This window comes from Colossoma macropomum, unplaced genomic scaffold (assembly GCF_904425465.1).
Source record: "Colossoma macropomum unplaced genomic scaffold, Colossoma_macropomum, whole genome shotgun sequence".
In the NCBI taxonomy this organism is placed as follows: domain Eukaryota; kingdom Metazoa; phylum Chordata; class Actinopteri; order Characiformes; family Serrasalmidae; genus Colossoma; species Colossoma macropomum.
The window spans coordinates 18177676-18194728 of record NW_023494806.1 but is presented as its reverse complement, the minus strand read 5'-3'; the positions used below and the strand labels follow the sequence as shown (position 1 = coordinate 18194728).

General features: G+C 37.9%; 1 protein-coding gene across 1 annotated transcript in view; it reads left to right on the top strand.

Annotated features, from left to right (window-relative positions):
* Positions 1-438: 438 nt before the first annotated feature.
* Positions 439-17053, top strand: part of sart3 (spliceosome associated factor 3, U4/U6 recycling protein) — a 33406-nt gene continuing 16791 nt past the window's right edge. Inside the window, exons 1-5 of the mRNA XM_036597919.1 lie at positions 439-650; positions 7774-7900; positions 10862-10969; positions 15027-15211; positions 16643-16748. Coding sequence (XP_036453812.1) covers positions 450-650; positions 7774-7900; positions 10862-10969; positions 15027-15211; positions 16643-16748 — 727 coding nt within the window. The 5' untranslated portion in view covers positions 439-449. The remainder of the gene's footprint in view (positions 651-7773; positions 7901-10861; positions 10970-15026; positions 15212-16642; positions 16749-17053) is intronic.

Below are 17053 nucleotides of genomic sequence, written 5' to 3'. Positions count from 1 at the left end.
TCTAAGTAATGACATTTATTTACATTTGTCCTAGTATCTTTTAGTTGAATGTGCCATTATTTTGACATTGTAAGTCACAATTACAACAAGTCAAAAACTCAAAAAATGCCAGAACCGGCGAAAGATTTTTTGTCCTAACTTGGCGGGAATGGGCTTTCTATACGAATCAGCCCTGCGTTGCTATTGGCAGTTACTTTTTCCCACTCGCGTTCCGTACAAGTCCCGCCCTCCTCGTTACGATTGGTTAACATAACTGCGCCTCCTGCGCTATGATTGGCTTATCGATCATACTCACACGCAGTACTTGTGGGTTTGATATACTGGCCAATCCAGGCGCAGGGACGCAGACAGTTAGCCAATCCTAGTAAGCAGGGGCGGGACTTCTCTGAAATACGGGCGGGGGAAAAAAAACCCCACATAACTCTGTTACTAGGCAGATCACTCGCAACATGGCGGCGACTGGGAACGAAGGGGAGACGTTATTGCCAGATATTGAGGAGGAAGAGGAGGCCGAGGAGATGGAGAGGGAAATGGAGTCGGAGGACGAAGAGGGGATGGGTGTGGAAAACTCGGACGACGACGACGACGAGGGTGACACGTCCGAGGACGAGCGAGAGAACGAAGCAGAGATCCAGCGCTTGGAAGAGCAGGTGGGCTTTAAGTCCTCATAACCGAGAATGAATGGAGGGGATACGCGCAGCTAAGCTAAGGCTAACAGTGTCCGAATCCTGGTCGAATCGGTTCTTTTAACTCCGACTCATTTTCATAAATGGCTCGAACCGACTCACCAGTCGAACTGAGTAGAACTTTTTTAGTAGCTTCTTACGTCTGAATTATAGGCGTATATATTGTAACAGATAGTCCAGTTTCCCTACTATTGAACATCATAAAAGTCCATATGCTAACTTTATGAAGGGTATGATCGAATCCGTGCAAATTGCTTTCACGTATCGCCGAGTTTGAGAATCGGAGAGTCGATTCACTCAATCGCACAGCTCGAAAGAATCGGTTCGGTAAATTGACTCGCACTTTACAAGCTAATGCTAGCTTAGCTCTGATGGGATGCGCAGTTGGCAAAAATGATGGAAAATGTCACCTTTTTTCACTCACTCCACGGGCAAATGAAAACTCCAGTCATGTGTTTTGTGTCATGCCTTTTGCGAACATCATTTAACTGCGCTTTGCTCAGTTTAAGAGAAAACAGAGCTGAGGCAACTTAACCATAGCGTTAGCCAGCGTTTATAGCTAGCAAAAACACTCAAGTAAGTAGCTGTTTAGCGTCGATGCTCTGCCTCATTTTCCCGCACGATTAGACTCAAGCGAGTTTTGGCAAAACCTGATTAAGGCCTTTAGCTGAAAAGTTCACTTTCAGCTCACAAAAACGCTGCTGGTACCCCATATAACCATATGATAAAGTAGCTGGCTATATCAAGGAGGGAGCCAGGGGCTCTGTCTTGTGTCCTGCTGGATTTAACCGACGTTACATCTGGTCAAACTGCGCGCCATTATCGTGGGCGTGAATAAACAGACATTTCTTGGATTTACAGCTCTACAAACAAAATATATACAAATGCCTCAGGAAGCAATGAGATTTCTTTAGACTTAGTAACTCAGCTTCTAATATACAAACACAAAAGGGAGAGTATATGGACTAAGACTTTAATAGACATGAAGGCAGAGGTCTCCTCTACATTGCGCAATGTTGTTGTTGTTGAGCTTATTCCTAAGACTCACGATCTTCTGCATGTCACAGCTCTTTACTGGGCAGTTTTGTTGGCTGTTGAATGCTTTAAGGACCGTGGCACAAACTTGCCGTAAATCCATGTTTTTTTACAGCCTGGTCACTGCTTGTTTTGAGTGGTTCAATAAGAGGAAAACAGCTGTGCGGTCAGGGCACCAAGACTCGTGTAGCTCACCACCAGATAGTAGTGAGTGCTGCACGATGGATCATATGTTAATCGTCGTGATTTGAGTGTTTGTGATGTGCAAATAAGTACTGATCAAGCACAATGTTTTTGTTGTGGGCGTTTAGGATTCTGACAAACCACAGATGTTCTTGATGAAATTTCTGCGAAGTTTTCTCCGGGTCATTTTGTGAATTCATGGGGGGTATTTTACAAAGCTAGATTTCTCAGTGAGATGCATAACGTAAGCCTTAAAGTTGATGTGAATGGTAAATCAAAATTAGTTTTCCCACCATACCTTGATATTCTGAGTGCAGTGTCGTATCAGGGAGGGTCTCTGAGCTGGCTGAGCATTTTCACACCTTAATGGGAGCGAGAGGTGAAACACAATGTTGTTGGATAATTAAATTGTGTCCTGCCTGCTGATGGGAGGAGACGTAATCAAAAATCAGACAATGCAAAAGTTACTACACTTTAATTATATGTGCTAATTAGTTCTATGTGTGAATGACACATTTGGATTTCTTTCCTCCTTTTTGTTTTTTTAAATATTGTGATATTTAAAAAATTGGGACTTGTGAAGTGGTGTCGATGCCAGTATTTTTTCCCCTGTCAGTATTGTGCTATAGAAATGTCCCTTAGCTCATTCAATTTGCCAGGCTTGACATTGGCTTAGTTTTAGGTTTAAGTAGTATCCATGCCTTCATATGATCCAGTAATAAACAATTTTTGTCTCAAGTGGAGGTAATCTTTATCCATTTCACATTGAGGATTCACCAGTGAAATGTAATACCTTACCAACATAAATAGTACTGGGTATCATTCAGAATTTTTCGAGACCGATGCCAATACCAGTCCCTTGACTTCAGTGCTGATTCCTGAATGGAAATGTTTTTTGATGCAGCCTTTTAAATTCCAAACAGAAAGTGGGTGTGGCTTAACCAGATATGAGTGTGCGCTGCTGTAAGTGTATACATTTTAAGGACTGCAGTAGTTTGCAGAGTAATCAAAAAGTGTGAACATTAATAGCAGTCAATCAGCAGGCTTAATTTTGAAACTGTTGCTGTCAATTATGACTAATTGTAGTCAGTAATGAAGTCAGTGTCATCAGTGTTGACTTTCCACACGGGGATTAATACTACTTAGTATAGTTTTGCATTAACATAGACATTCAAAGCTTCTAACAGATATTCTTTACTTTATATATTGAGGTTTTACAGTGAATCCTTAGGAAAGTGTATCTCTGATTATTATTGGAGTAGCCTGTTGGCTGTCTGCCAAGCTGTTCTGCCTAGACCTAGTGAAACAAAACCCTTTACTTCATATACACATAACGTGTAACTGCAAATGTTAATTTCTACTTCATATATATTCAATTTGTAACTGCATACGTATACCTTACAGTGATGCTCACGAAATGGGATTGAGCCCTAACAGTTCTCTTGTGGAGAACCTTCAGCCTAATAATCATGGCTTTGTGACCTGTGGTTTATCATTCCGATTGTGAATTTGTTACTGGCTGCTTCATTGAGAACATCGGTTTTAATCAGCTATTTTTTTCATTAAGAAATTGATTGTAATGAAGTAATTGTAACAGCCTCTCTTTAGTACTTAAGTAATTTAGCCGATACCATGCGAGTATACAAGCACTGAATTTCAATACTCACTTGAGTCGAAATATGTAGCCACATAATCGCAGAATAGGTATATTATCATTCAGTTCTGCTTCCGCCCTGCAGGACTAACGCAGAACTCTAGCCTCCAGCCCTCTTTTTAGTGTATGGTGATGTGCAGCACATAAATGCTTCCTTGCTCAAGCTGATTTTTTTCTGGGGCTGTTACATGGGAGGATGATGAAATTACTGACTTGCCTCTCATTCTCCTCTCATTGCTTTGCAGAGATTTAGATTCTACATCTGATGCACTAAGCTAGTCATGTGTCATTATGAACAGCTGCAGGATGGTAATTTGCATAGAATAGTAGGGCATCTGGGACGGAAGTCTTCTGTCTAGGTTTGTGGTTGTCAGTGTGCTTCTGAGTAAGGCAAGCCATCGGTGCGTGTATGCTCTGGCACTTCACTTGGGCACAGCTGTGCCTCTCCGTAACATCAGGCAGCTGACGAGGAGAACACAGTAGACAGGTCCCCTAATCCCTACCGTCACCATGAAGAGCGCAGGGGTACAATCAAGGGCTATATCAGTTTCTGTTCTTTCAAACTTGAAGCTTGTGATTGGTCAGCATGCCACACAATAAAACACTGAATGATTGCTTAGAGGTTTATTTGCACGTGGAACACTTTTGATATCAGTGGCCGGGTCTGTATTGCACAGGCCAGTACCGTTATAACAATTATCAAATGATATATTGTGCAACTCAGCTAGAAAAAGTGTTATCCACAGTCAGTATACAGTCAGTGCTGTTTCATTCAGTACCTTTATTGAAGCATGTGAACTGAGAACGCCATTCTCTTTAACAATAACGGGATGCGGCTGTGCTCTTTTATGGGCTTCAGGTTTCTCTGCACAAAGAAGGGATGAATCCTTTTTTCAGTAAGTTCTACAGCACCTTCTGAATTGGGTGCGAATTTGTGCTAGTGCTGAATGGAACAGATCTGTTTGGTTCAGAGTGGAGCTTCATGTTCAGAGCGTGATCTGGACTCATAGCTGTCCAATAAAAATGACATAATGACTTAATTGAATCAGCTCTTGTCTGCAGTTAGTGCTCCAAAATGACTTAGAATAAAGTGTTGTTACGTTCCCTTGTACTTTTTTCCCTTCTCCTGTAAAGTTACTTGTTTGGACGTAGAACGATTTGTTCCATCTGTTACGATGCATAACAGCGATTATCACTAGTGCCTGCCTGACGCGGAAGGTTTTGTTAAATAATATAATCATTGTAGGACACAAAAAAAATCTTATTTTTAAAATTATGGAGTTTTGTGTTTTGGGCTAAGTTGCACCGGTTTTGTGTAAGTTTTTACCTAAGTTTGTGTGTAAAATCTTCACTAAGACCTTAGATAACACTAATTAGTTTCAGATCTTTTTACCAACTTACTAATTAGTTCCAAGTCTTTTTACTAAATTTGGGTGCACCACAAATCCGTAAGTCATGTTGTAACTAGTAATGACTAACTAGTGTCTGCATCGCTTTAACATGACAATTCAAAACTTATCTATAACAAGCTGCCATGGAAATGCAAAGGCAGCTTCTGGTGGCTTTTTGTATTGGAAAAAATATCCGTTATAGAAGAGAGGGATGTTTTTGCTGTGTATTCTTTAATATTTCCTTGTGACGACCAAATGTACAGCTTTTTCATCTGTCATGACGGTAGCTTGAGTTGAGTAGTTTCAGCAGCTGCTGAGTGTGAGCTTCATTTTTGGAGTTAAAACCAGGGTGATGATTAGGGCTGTAAGTAAAATCACAGCATATAGCATTTAGTTATTAGCTTAGTTAACCTAAAAATCATGCTTTTGGTCTTTTGATGTCATCTATGATGTTGCTGGTGGTTTCCCTAACACTTGCACCTACTTAGGAGGAAGTGTAGATTTTTAGTAATTACTAAGCTCATCAGCATAACCAGATTGTGTGGTGCGGTCTGTTTGGATTTAATAATGTGCAAACCTGAACTTGGTAAACACGTCAACTAGTCTACATTTGAACTTAAGTACAGATGGTGCAGCTGGCCTCAGATTCTCCAGTTCAGCCTGTATCACTGCCACATAGTAAAAGGGGGTGACTCATTGGGTTCTCCAGTGGCATGACTTTGTGAGGCAGGTGTCAGTCTGGTCAGCAGAGGGTCAGTGTAGCTGCTGGATTTCATTCCAGTCAGCTCTGATGTGCACCTAATATAACTAATTAACAAGACAAAACAACTTATAAAACAAGTGGTATCAGTTATGCTTCTTAATTAGTATGAAAACCTGCCCCTGTGCTGGCTCTTGGATAATAAGGTGACCTCTGATTTAAGGTTTTGCCTTATTGGGAGATCGAATTCCAGAAGTTCTAAAACCAAGAAGTCACTAAGTGTTGATACTCTTTAAACTGCAGGTTAGCCATCCAGTGTTATTAGCCGCATTATAGTAGCCACATCTGTCCGGCCCTAATTGTGACAGTTAGTGATGGTTCATATGTAAGTAATTGCAGCCTTTTAGTCTTCCTGTATGTTGTGGAAAATCTCTTTCAAGCTTGAAACAGAAGTGGTTTCTCATAAACGTTTCCAGAATGCCCAGCAAGAATGTTTGCAACCATTTAGTGCATTGTACTGTTGTGTATATGTGTGGTGTTGTATCTAAAAAGGAAAGATTGAAATCAACTTTTTTTAATTATACATTTTTCTCTTGTTTTTATGATTGAATTTGTTAGGAGTTCTACAATTCCTTTGGGGCTTAAAGGGTTAAAGAAACAACCACTAAAAATCCTCTTGTGGCAAAAATGATAAAACATTTGATCTGATTTACATCAAACTGTTGATGTATGTATATGGTGTATTTTAAGAGGGGTTTTCTTGTAGTTGTGTAACATTACCACAGTATCACTGTTACAGACTGCCTGCTAGTATACCTGTTATTTTCATGGCTTCAGGTTTCTGGTTTTAGATGCCTTTCTGTTTAAGAATGGGTTTTGATGATGTACAGAGGTAGTCGACTAATCAAAGACACCAGCGCTATTTCAGCCATGAAGAGTGGATCATTTTGATGGCTGTTTTTATGGTGATTGTGCTGCCTTATTAAAGCTGCATCTCTGACTCACCATTAGACATGCCCTTCAGGGTTGGTAAATGTGATGATATGCTGTTGTCATTATGCAAAATCATGTCCCAGTGTGCTTTCAGCACACACGTTGTTAAAATGTCTAGAATAAGACCACAGAACAATGCTTCATTATGCCATTATCTTACTTTTACAGTTTTTTTCTGTATTTTTGTTTCATTTTTTTCTCTTGTGCACCTTATTATATAGTTTGTGTAAACGTTTAAATAATGCAGTTGAACTCATAGTTCTGGCGTTTTCCTTTTTGTATTGAAGTTGGCATGAATTGGAAATCATAATACATTTTCCTTCTGTATCGTGACATACTTTGTGACATCTCTCAGAGCTCGCCGAGTGCTTGATGACAGGTGGGGGTGAAGGTGTTGGGGGTTGAAAAGATATTGTTCTTGCCTGCTGTTGGATGTTGACAATCAAAAATAGGAAAATGTTTTTTCTGACATTTTGTTATGATAGAAAATAATACTTTTGTATTTTAATGATATATAATGAATTGTGCTCAGTATCACCAGAGTAATGAAGTAACAAGGGGGTGAAAAAGCTCAGTTTTGATATCCTCCCCCCCTCCCCTCCTCTACCTTGACTGAAGGCTTCCATACATTCCTGCCAGGAGAAGGAGGGTAAAAAATGTCTAATGATTGGACTGTCCCTCCTTCTCCCCCTTCTCTGTTTTTGGCAGCAGTATGTCAATATATATATATTTTTTTTTCATAGTATCTCAAAATAATGGCTTATTTTGTCAGAATTTTGACAAAGTATGTGGCATCTTGAAATAACTACTTATTTTTTAATTGCTTGACTTTCTGTCTTAAGTTGTTATATTGGCATAGTAAGTTACAGTTTTTATATTTACAAGTTGCTATTTTGGCTTATTGCCCACCCCTAATTTTGAGATAAAAGTTAAAACAGAGCAAGCACAGACATGCAAAGATCTCTCAATCAAAATTACCCATATTATTCTTTATTATTCGCAGCAGTAACACAGTGATGCAGGAGCCCACAGCTAAAAGCATTAAGAGATTAACGAAATAAGCTGACGACCCCTTTAACTTTCTGCCTGTTTTTGATATTAACATCTATACCCTTTGATGTGTCTTTGCAGTTGTCGATCAATGCATTTGATTATAACTGCCATGTGGACCTGATTAAGCTGCTGAGGCAGGAAGGGAAGCTGCACAGACTGCGGAAGGCCAGGCAGAAGATGAGCGAACTCTTCCCTCTTACTGAAGGTGAGCATACAAATCAGTGGGTTTCTCACTTAAGAGAAAATTTAACCAACTTCTTACAAATTTACATTTTTTTCACCACAAGCACATGAAGTGCAAGAAGTGTTGACCAAATACTTGACACTTGCTGTTTTACTAGTGTAACAACAGGCATCACAGAAATGTCATGTGGCTGTTAGTTAAATTTTCGCCAGCCTACTGCACATTATACTGCATACCATTATATCATCTTGTTTTATACTGTCAGCCTAATGCAAAACTATAAGGCCTATTCTTTATTTACATTGAGGTATTAAATGAATGTTTTGTTTTGTATGTATGCCACCTTAACCTCTCTCCGACCAACTCCACCAATAATATATCTACGCGTCATGGTGTTTAAAATTTTCCTCCAAAAACAGCCCTATAAATTGTAGATAAAGATGGCAGGATGTCACTTTTCATTTTTTTTTTCATCGTGATTCTGAAAACTTTTCTTTTTTAATGAATAAACTTTAGGATGCTGTATTTTTAATTGAATCACTTGACTTAAGATGGTCATCTGAAAGTAGGCTTCTCAAATGTTCTGCTGCCCTGCAGGAAGAAACACACTACTGTACAAAAGTCAGAACAGCCTTTATGTAATTAATTACTAGTTAGAACTGCCATCAAGTACAAGTTACTAATTTTTCAGGAGTTATTTCTGAGGAGATTAGACAGACTATCATCTACTTGCATAAGGAAGGAGATAGTCAAACAAAATAAGTGAATAAAACTGGAGTTTAAAAAATGACAAAGCTATAAAGAAAGTGGAACTCCTAAAAACCATGCAAGATCTGATAGACCACCAAAAGCGCTGCCTGCTGAGCTTGATTTCACATATTGCACAGGAAACCGGCTTTTTAGATAATGACAGCAGTAAAGTAGTGTATTCATAGTGTTTTAAATAGGATGGGAGAAAAGCTCCACTCTTGCTTCAGATCTGACAAAAAAATCACAGGTATTTCTGTCTGTCTTTTGATTGCGAGAAGGTGACTCAGCGTTATGAGTCTGAAAAGATGTGTAGCTGTTAAGAAGCTGTTACTGAGAAAAGTAGTCCAGACCTCAACATCACTAAATGTGTTTGGGATTATTGGATCATGAGAAGCAGAAAATGCAACTTCTAAGACTGATCTTTGAAGATTTGGAAGAATATCTCTACAGATTTCTGAAAAACTCAGTGTAACTCAGTGTTCTGTGTAATTTTTTTGTTGAATGTTTTGTTTCCTGAAGATGAAAAATGCATAACTTGTACTTATTGGTCGTTTTGACTGGAAATTAAATAAAAGAAGAGTGGTCTCAGACTTTTTCACAGTACTGTGCTAAGCTAACACCACTTGTACAGAAGAGATTTTTTTTATATTCAGTTGAAAAGGCTAGATTGGTTGGGATTGGATTTTTTTCTTTCTGCTGTATAGATAGTTATCTGTAAAATTGTTTACTTGGTGTATAGTACATAACCACTGATTGCTGATGAAACAAACTAGTATAACTAATTTTCTTTCATACCACATGCTGATCTAAATGGGAGACTCCTCTTTTTGTAAGCTATGAAAACATTTTAATTTCAGAAAGCTTTGTTTATATAATGGGCTATTCATTCAGTCTGGCCTTTATTTTGAGGTGATCATGCCTCCTCTCAGTGTTGTAGAAACCTCAATGTCGTGACTGCTGCTTTTTTGTTCTGAAATCTCTGACTGTGGCTTCAGGACAAACTGTACTGTTCTGTAGCTGGGATTTTCTTTTATTATTTGATTTGCTGTGCAGAGTAAAAGATTCTTGTTATATAAGATGTGTGTTTTAGAAGTGAAAGGACAAAATGTTTGAAACATGGTAAAGGTCTGCTGTACTTGTACCTCGCAGCGTGGCATTTTGGTGCTGTCTGAGGTGGATGTAGGCCAATAGGTTGTTAGTCCCAGCTCACTGGAGTCAGTGATTCATACAGATGATTCAACTCACCAGCTAATTACCAGACATACTGGAGGGAGGGTTCTTTGCAGTGCAGGAGGAGGAACACTGGCACAATTTACAACTTTTATATATTTATATATATATATGTGTATATGTGTGTGTGTGTGTGTGTGTGTGTGTGTGTGTATATATATATATATATATATATATATATATATATATATATATATATATATATATATATATATATATATATATATATAAATAAATAAAAAATGTATGTGTGTGTAATTTTGCTCTTTTGGCTCTCTAATGAAACTTGCTGTTGGTCAATGTTCTTTAAAGGGCCCATATCAAGGAAAAACATCATGAAAATCCGTTAAACAACCTGTTTATTAATTACTTGTTTTTGGGATGTCACAAAAACAACATATTTGCGTATATCTACCGGTTCAGCCTTCGGCAGTTTGTTGCTACTTGTTCACACTGAAGTTAAAAGGCGTTGTTCATTCTGGACTGCCTTTTGAACAAGGCAGCCAGTCAGAAGCTCCTTTATGTATATGAGTTCTAAAAGCACAATAATATAGACGGCCTGTTTAAGGGATGCTGGAAAATGGTTGTCAAACTGCTTTGGTACATAAACCCACACAAATGTTGTAAGTGGGTTTCAGGGAGAAAATAAAATAGAAGAAAAGTGTAGGATATGGGCTCTTAGGTGCTGATGATGCTCAGAAAAGCACATTGGGGCATAATTTATCATGATGATAATAAATATCCCAATATAGCTCACCACTGGTTTGAAGTAGACCTGGGTGATAGGGCAAAAAGATATTATACGTTACTTTAAGAAATTCTCACGACACCCAATATTTCATATTAATTATTTTTTTCTGATGTCTCACAGGTTGGAACAGAGGAAGTAGACATACAGTTAAAAAATATGAATGCAATTATTTGTATATAACATTTCAAATGCTGTGCTGCACTAAATCCAGATATATTGTGCACTTCCTGATTGCATCTGATTGGTTGCAGAGATTTGGCTGGACTGGCTGAAGGATGAGATTGGTCTGATCGAGGGCGAGGAGGCGGAGCGGGAGAAGATGTACGAGCTTTTTGAGAAAGCTGTGAAGGACTACATGTGTAAGTTTGCACCCAAACTTAATTTTTAAATTATTTTATTTATTTATTTATTTTTTTTTAACAAAGTGTTTTAATTAGCAGTAATCAGATTTTTGTTGGTAACCACTCAGTCTCCTGGTAGACGTTTGCAAACTGCTGTCCTTTAATTTTTGTAAATGAGGCAGTATTTGTAATTCCATTTGGCAGTGATGTTTTGGCACTGAGTATGTAATCAGTAGCTTATTAAATTCATTGCACCTAATCTGTGGTGGGTTTAAGGTGTTACAAAGTGCTGTTAATTTTACATTTCTGATCTGTAGAAAAGTCATCTGTGCTAATGGCTTGAAGGGAAATTCCACGGCTTTGTCAGGTAAAGCTGAAAATGGATCTGATTTAGCAGGTTTCTTGGAAGACTTACACCAACAGTCAATATCAGTAGCTGTTTTCAGAACTAGAGCTGCAACTAACGTCTGTTTTAATAATCATTTGTTGATCCAGTCAATTAGTTGGGAACTGGAAACCTGCAGATATCAGTCTGGCAGTACTGTTTCATTCAATAATGAATGAAAAATACAAGGTTTATTCTTTCTTAATTAAAAAAACATACATTTTCTGCATTGCTCCTGAGCAATCTGTTTTTAGAGGTGCAGGAACGCCTCTAAAAAAGGGACAACAATCAATTTTTACATAGCAGTCCAAGACAGGCTGTTTTTCTAGATTTCTCCTCTAATGATAAAGCAAAAATAAATTAAGTAGCTTCTGTGTAGTCAACAACATCATGTAATGAAATGATTAGTAATATCACACAAACTCTGTGACCTAAAGCTATGTTTTTTGTGTGAATGGGAGGCTAGAACCCAGAGAAAAAAATCTAAAACCATCTGAGCTAGTCTGTACGAGATCCTGTACTGTCCCACTTTTGTATTTTCCCTTTGTGATGTAACTGGGAAGTGCATTAAGCCAACTTTTGCTAATGTTCAGGCTTTGCATCCTCCATACTTGCTGCCTTTAAACAGTGTTTTACTGGGGTGCACACAGTCAAATTTATGTGTTCAGCATTGGAAAAAAAATTACATTTTATTTTTTTTACTATTAGAGGTATTAAATTTAGGGATATTTGACCCTGTCATATTTTAATCAGGTGTCTGCTAAAATAAACCTGATCCGGTTGCAATTTTTTGTCTCTCTTTTTTGCAGTTTGTTCGCTCTGCTGTTGTATTGATACCGTAAATAGACTTGAACTGATCAGTTAACATATTTGCCTTGCAATCTTTTCTTTTAACAAGTTTTTTTAATATGTAGCGTTATTCCTTGTCTTGAATCAGCTCATGTTGTGTGGCTATATAGCATTCTGTAGCAGCTAAAAGTAGATCTTTTTTTTTTGTTTTGTTTTTTGTTTTGTTTTGTTCTGATCCATTGTTGTGCTTGTTAAACAGTGCAGCAGCATTCCACACGCAGAATGGTCCTCTCGTGAAACATGAACGGGGGTTTTATGATTACATCAGTTATTAAAAACAAAAAAGATGATGCATAGCTGCGGTAACAGTAGTTTGATGGATTGAGCTTTAGCCATTTTAGTATTTTAATTTATTTAGGATTTAATTTATTTAGGATTTTAATTTATTTAGGATTTAATAATCCTGCAGCAAAAATGACCAGACCACACTGAGAAGAACCAAACCTTACCAAAACTACTGAACTATACTAAGAACAAAGGTAGCTTCTGATAAAGAACTTTGTTTCTGACCAGAAAGCATGTTTATTTTCTCCTGTTTAAGCAGGCATGGCAGGTAATTTGGTGTTATCACATAACCTGGCATGCTGAAATGGAGAAAAGTGCCACAGACACTGATTGAGAGGATCCTCAGTGTGTTAGTGTAAGGAGCATCCTGAACATCATGAAAGTCATTTTATGTAGTAAACCGATTCAGAACAGTACGCTAATCCAAAAAGTACCCAGCCAACAGTGGCCCTGTGATCAGTAACTGACCACTGTTGAAGGGCTGGAGGACAGCAAAACTACTAAAGTCAAATACACTGAGAAGACAGGTGCAAAGATTGTGCATATACTTTCTTTCGCAACCCATCATTTTAAATGAAGTTGCCATTAATACATGCCGTATTTGAGGTTATGCACTGCGGGGTAGTGATGTTATTTTTGCTTAGTTGTCTTAAAAAGGTATTCAAAAGCACTGAATGTGATTTTTAAAACTGTGCAGCAGCCCTGTCAGCCCTCCCCATAATGTAATGGTTTCTGTTTACCTCCTGGTAATTTCTTGGGAATTGTACCTGGTGTTGTGCTGATAGATTGCCCAATTACCTCGATGTCTAGTCTGGTATGCAGCTTAACCTATTTAATTACTGTGTGAAAGGGTACATGTAAAAGGGGCTAGTGACTGATAGGGCTTTGCTGGTAACTAGTTGGCACACTCTGTTAATTTTCAGTTACTTTCAGTTTTAAATTAATTTATTAAATTAGTTTTACTGTATCTGTTGGAATTGGTTAATTTTCATGCTGTTGTATAGTTGATGTACTAGTTACAGTGCCCTCCACAAATATTAGCAAACATATGCAAAACAGGCTGTAAAAAAACATTCTTTATTGATCCTTTTTATTTTTTTCAAAATAGTATCAAATAACTAAACTTTATTTGAAGAAAAATAATGAATCTCATTATGAAATAAATATTTTTCCTATATCTGTGTCTGCCAAAACTGTTAGCACCCCTGCTTTTGGAAAGATAACAGCTGAGTCTTTTACTTAAACGCTTAATGAGACAGGAAAACACATGGCAAGGGATCTGAAATCATTCCTTCGTAAAGAACCTCTCCAGATCCTTCAGAATTTGAGGTCCAGGATTGTGGACTCTCCTCTTCAGCTCACCCCACAGATTTCCTGCTTGGTTTAAGTCAGGGGACTGGGATAGCCATGGTAAAACCTTGATTCTTTGGTTAGTAAACCATTTTTGTAGTCATTTTGAGGAGTCCTTTGGATCAGTATCTTGCTGGAAGATCTGACCCCGGTCCAGTTTAAGCTTCCTGACTGAGGCAGTCATTTTTTAATGTAGTATCTGCTGTTGCTTGATAGAGAATCCATGATACTATGTATCTGAGCAGATTTCCATGGCTTGTAGAAGAAAAACAGCCCCACATCATCACAGATCCACCACTGTATCTCACAGTGGGGGTGAGGTACTTTTCGTGTCTGTGCCAAACCCACCTCTGATGTTTGTTGCTAAAAAGCTCTGTTTTGGTCTCATCATTAAAATGCAGTCCATCAAAAGTTCCTGTAACGTCCGATAAACTGAAAGCACTTGAGTTTGTTGGTCTAGCAAAAACTTTCTTCTGGCCACCCTCCCAAACAACTTGGTCAGAATGTCTCCTAGACTACAGTCAGACGCCACCTACATAATCACAAGATAAATAACTAATGTCTGTAATTCCTCAGCTGTGATTCTTGAGATCCTTTGACCACTGGAACCATCCTCCTCACTGTGCGTGGGGTCAGTATAGACATACGTTCTCCACCCAGCAGATTATTAAAATCTTCAGTTGCTTAATTCTTAATTATTGCCCTGACAGTGGAAATGGGCATTTGCAACGGTTAAGCTATTTTCTTATAGACATTTTCTGATTTGATCGACATCCTTTCATTGCTGTATTCTCTGGTCTTTCTCATAGTGGATGGATGACTAAGGGAATTTGGCCTGTGTGGCCTCATATTTATAGTGAAACAGGAATTCATGGCTGACCATTTTAGTCTTTCTTAAAATTTGAAATAGGAATGGGAATATACTTTAGTTAGATTTTACTCATAAGACTTTATAGGGGTGTCAACACTTGTGGTATGCATAGATTTAAGAAAAATATTTATTTAATGCTAAAAGTTTTAGATTTTTTTTTTTTTGTTAATATTTTGAATGAAAGATCAAAAGGATAAGCAATAAACTGAAACTAGTTTTTAACATTACAGAGAACATTGAAACAGGCAAAAGCCCAGTAGTGCCTTGTTTAAAAATTTTTTTACTGAGTGTACTATTATTTAGTGCCCTTTCCCTGTTCCCTCACTCTCTAACAGGTCCTGATATCTGGTTGGAGTATGCACAGTACTCTATAGGTGGGATGGGGGCTGCCGGGGGCATTGACCGGGTGCGCTCCATCTTCGAGAGGGCACTGACTGCAGTAGGTTTGCACATGACCAAAGGTGCCGCCCTGTGGGAGGCCTACAGGGAGTTTGAGATCGCCATTCTCTCCACTCTACAGGTATCAACATGAACTCTTATTTCTCACCTCTCAGTGCGACAGCATCAACGGTTTGCTTTTGGCATCTTAATAAATGCTGAGGTGCCTTAATAAATACTTCTTGCCTTTTTTGTTTGTTTTTTTTTTCTCATTTTGCTTCATTTACCATCTGTACAACAAGCAGCTTCTTCTTTTATGGTTCAAGAAAACAATAGAAGCCATAACAAAAGCCATGTTTCCCCGATAGATTTTTGTACCTAAACATTTATAGAGTGATATAGTGTGTTAACTTACTTCCAGAATCAACTTTACCAACAACTAACCGATTGAGAAGACTAATCATTGCAGCGTTAATGCTGTATAACTGTGGGCTTTGTGTTACAGGATTTGCTTTAGGGCTCCCAGAGCAGTCCCAAATTTAGGGATACCTGATATTTCCCTGTTTCAGTTATTATTTGTACTTTGTAAATGGTGGGTGTGCATGACAGGAAATTAGATGGAAGATTAAATGTTGACCTTAGTTCCGGTGGGATTAAACATCCCTGTCCTGATCCTGAACATCCACCTGGTTTACTTTGTTCAGCTGCCATTAAACTAATGTAAATAGCAAGATGAGCATTAGTGAATATTACAGGATATTATATATGTTTTAGAGCAGGGTTGAATGTCCGCGCTCTGCCCTGCTTTAGTTGAAGTTTAACCTTCTCTGATGTGTCTGTGCTTGATCACCCTGGAACATATGAATATGATTGAGAATGTTATGACTACTGTGTACTGTGGGAAGATTGTGGGCATATTAGGTTTATGTTATGGCTATGTTACGGGTATGTTATAATTATATTGTGAAGATAGTTAGGGGTATGAGTATATTGTGAGAAAATTATGGGTATATTTTAAGATTATTTTGGGTATGTTACGAATACATTGTGAGAATATTATGGGTATATTATGAATATATAGTGAGCATGTCATAGCTAGGTTATAGATATTGTAAGATTTTATAGATATTTAAAGAATATTTTGTGAATATTATGGGAATGTTAGATATATATTGTGAGAATTTTATGTTATGAGAATGTTATGGATAAATTATGAGAATGTTGAGAGTATTGAGAATATCATATAGTAAGAATATAATAGGTATATTGTGAGAATAGTGTATATTGTGGCTTTAGGAAAATATTATAGGTGTGTTGTGAAACTTATTAACACGTACATGTGTTATGGGTGATTCTGGGTATATTGTTGGAATGTTCTGAGTATAGCTATGGTTGTTTTGTGAGATTATGATATGAGTATATTGTGAGAATATTACGAGTACATTGTTACAGTAATATAGTATGCAAAGAATATGAGAGTGACTGTGCTGTAGCTATGCTGGGAATATTAATAATATATTGTGAGAATATTAACAGTATATTGTGAGCATATTTTGTGTGTTTTCTGTTGCAGCCTCCTCCCGGCGGTGTTGCGAGTCCAGAGCAGCAGGAGCAGCTGAATGCTCAGCTCGAGAGAATCCACACACTTTTCAGACGCCAGCTGGCCATTCCTCTGATGGGTGAGGAGTGTGTTTTTATCTCTCTTTTTCTTTTTCTTCTCTCTCTCTCTCTCTCTCTCTCTCTCTTTTTCATTTCTATTTTTAATCTATTTTCTTTCTCTCCCTTTCTCTGTAATTTTTTTTCCCTCTGTCATTGTTTCTTCTGTTCAGTCTCTTGTGTGCAGTCAGTCTTTGTGTCTCAGAGTGAATTATAATGACCATGAGCATCAATATAGAGCCTAAACATAAAATGTTTGTTTTTCTTGCTCCACAGCAGCTCTGCAGTTTAGATTAGTGCATGCCTAGGCTCGTGGGCGCATGTCTGT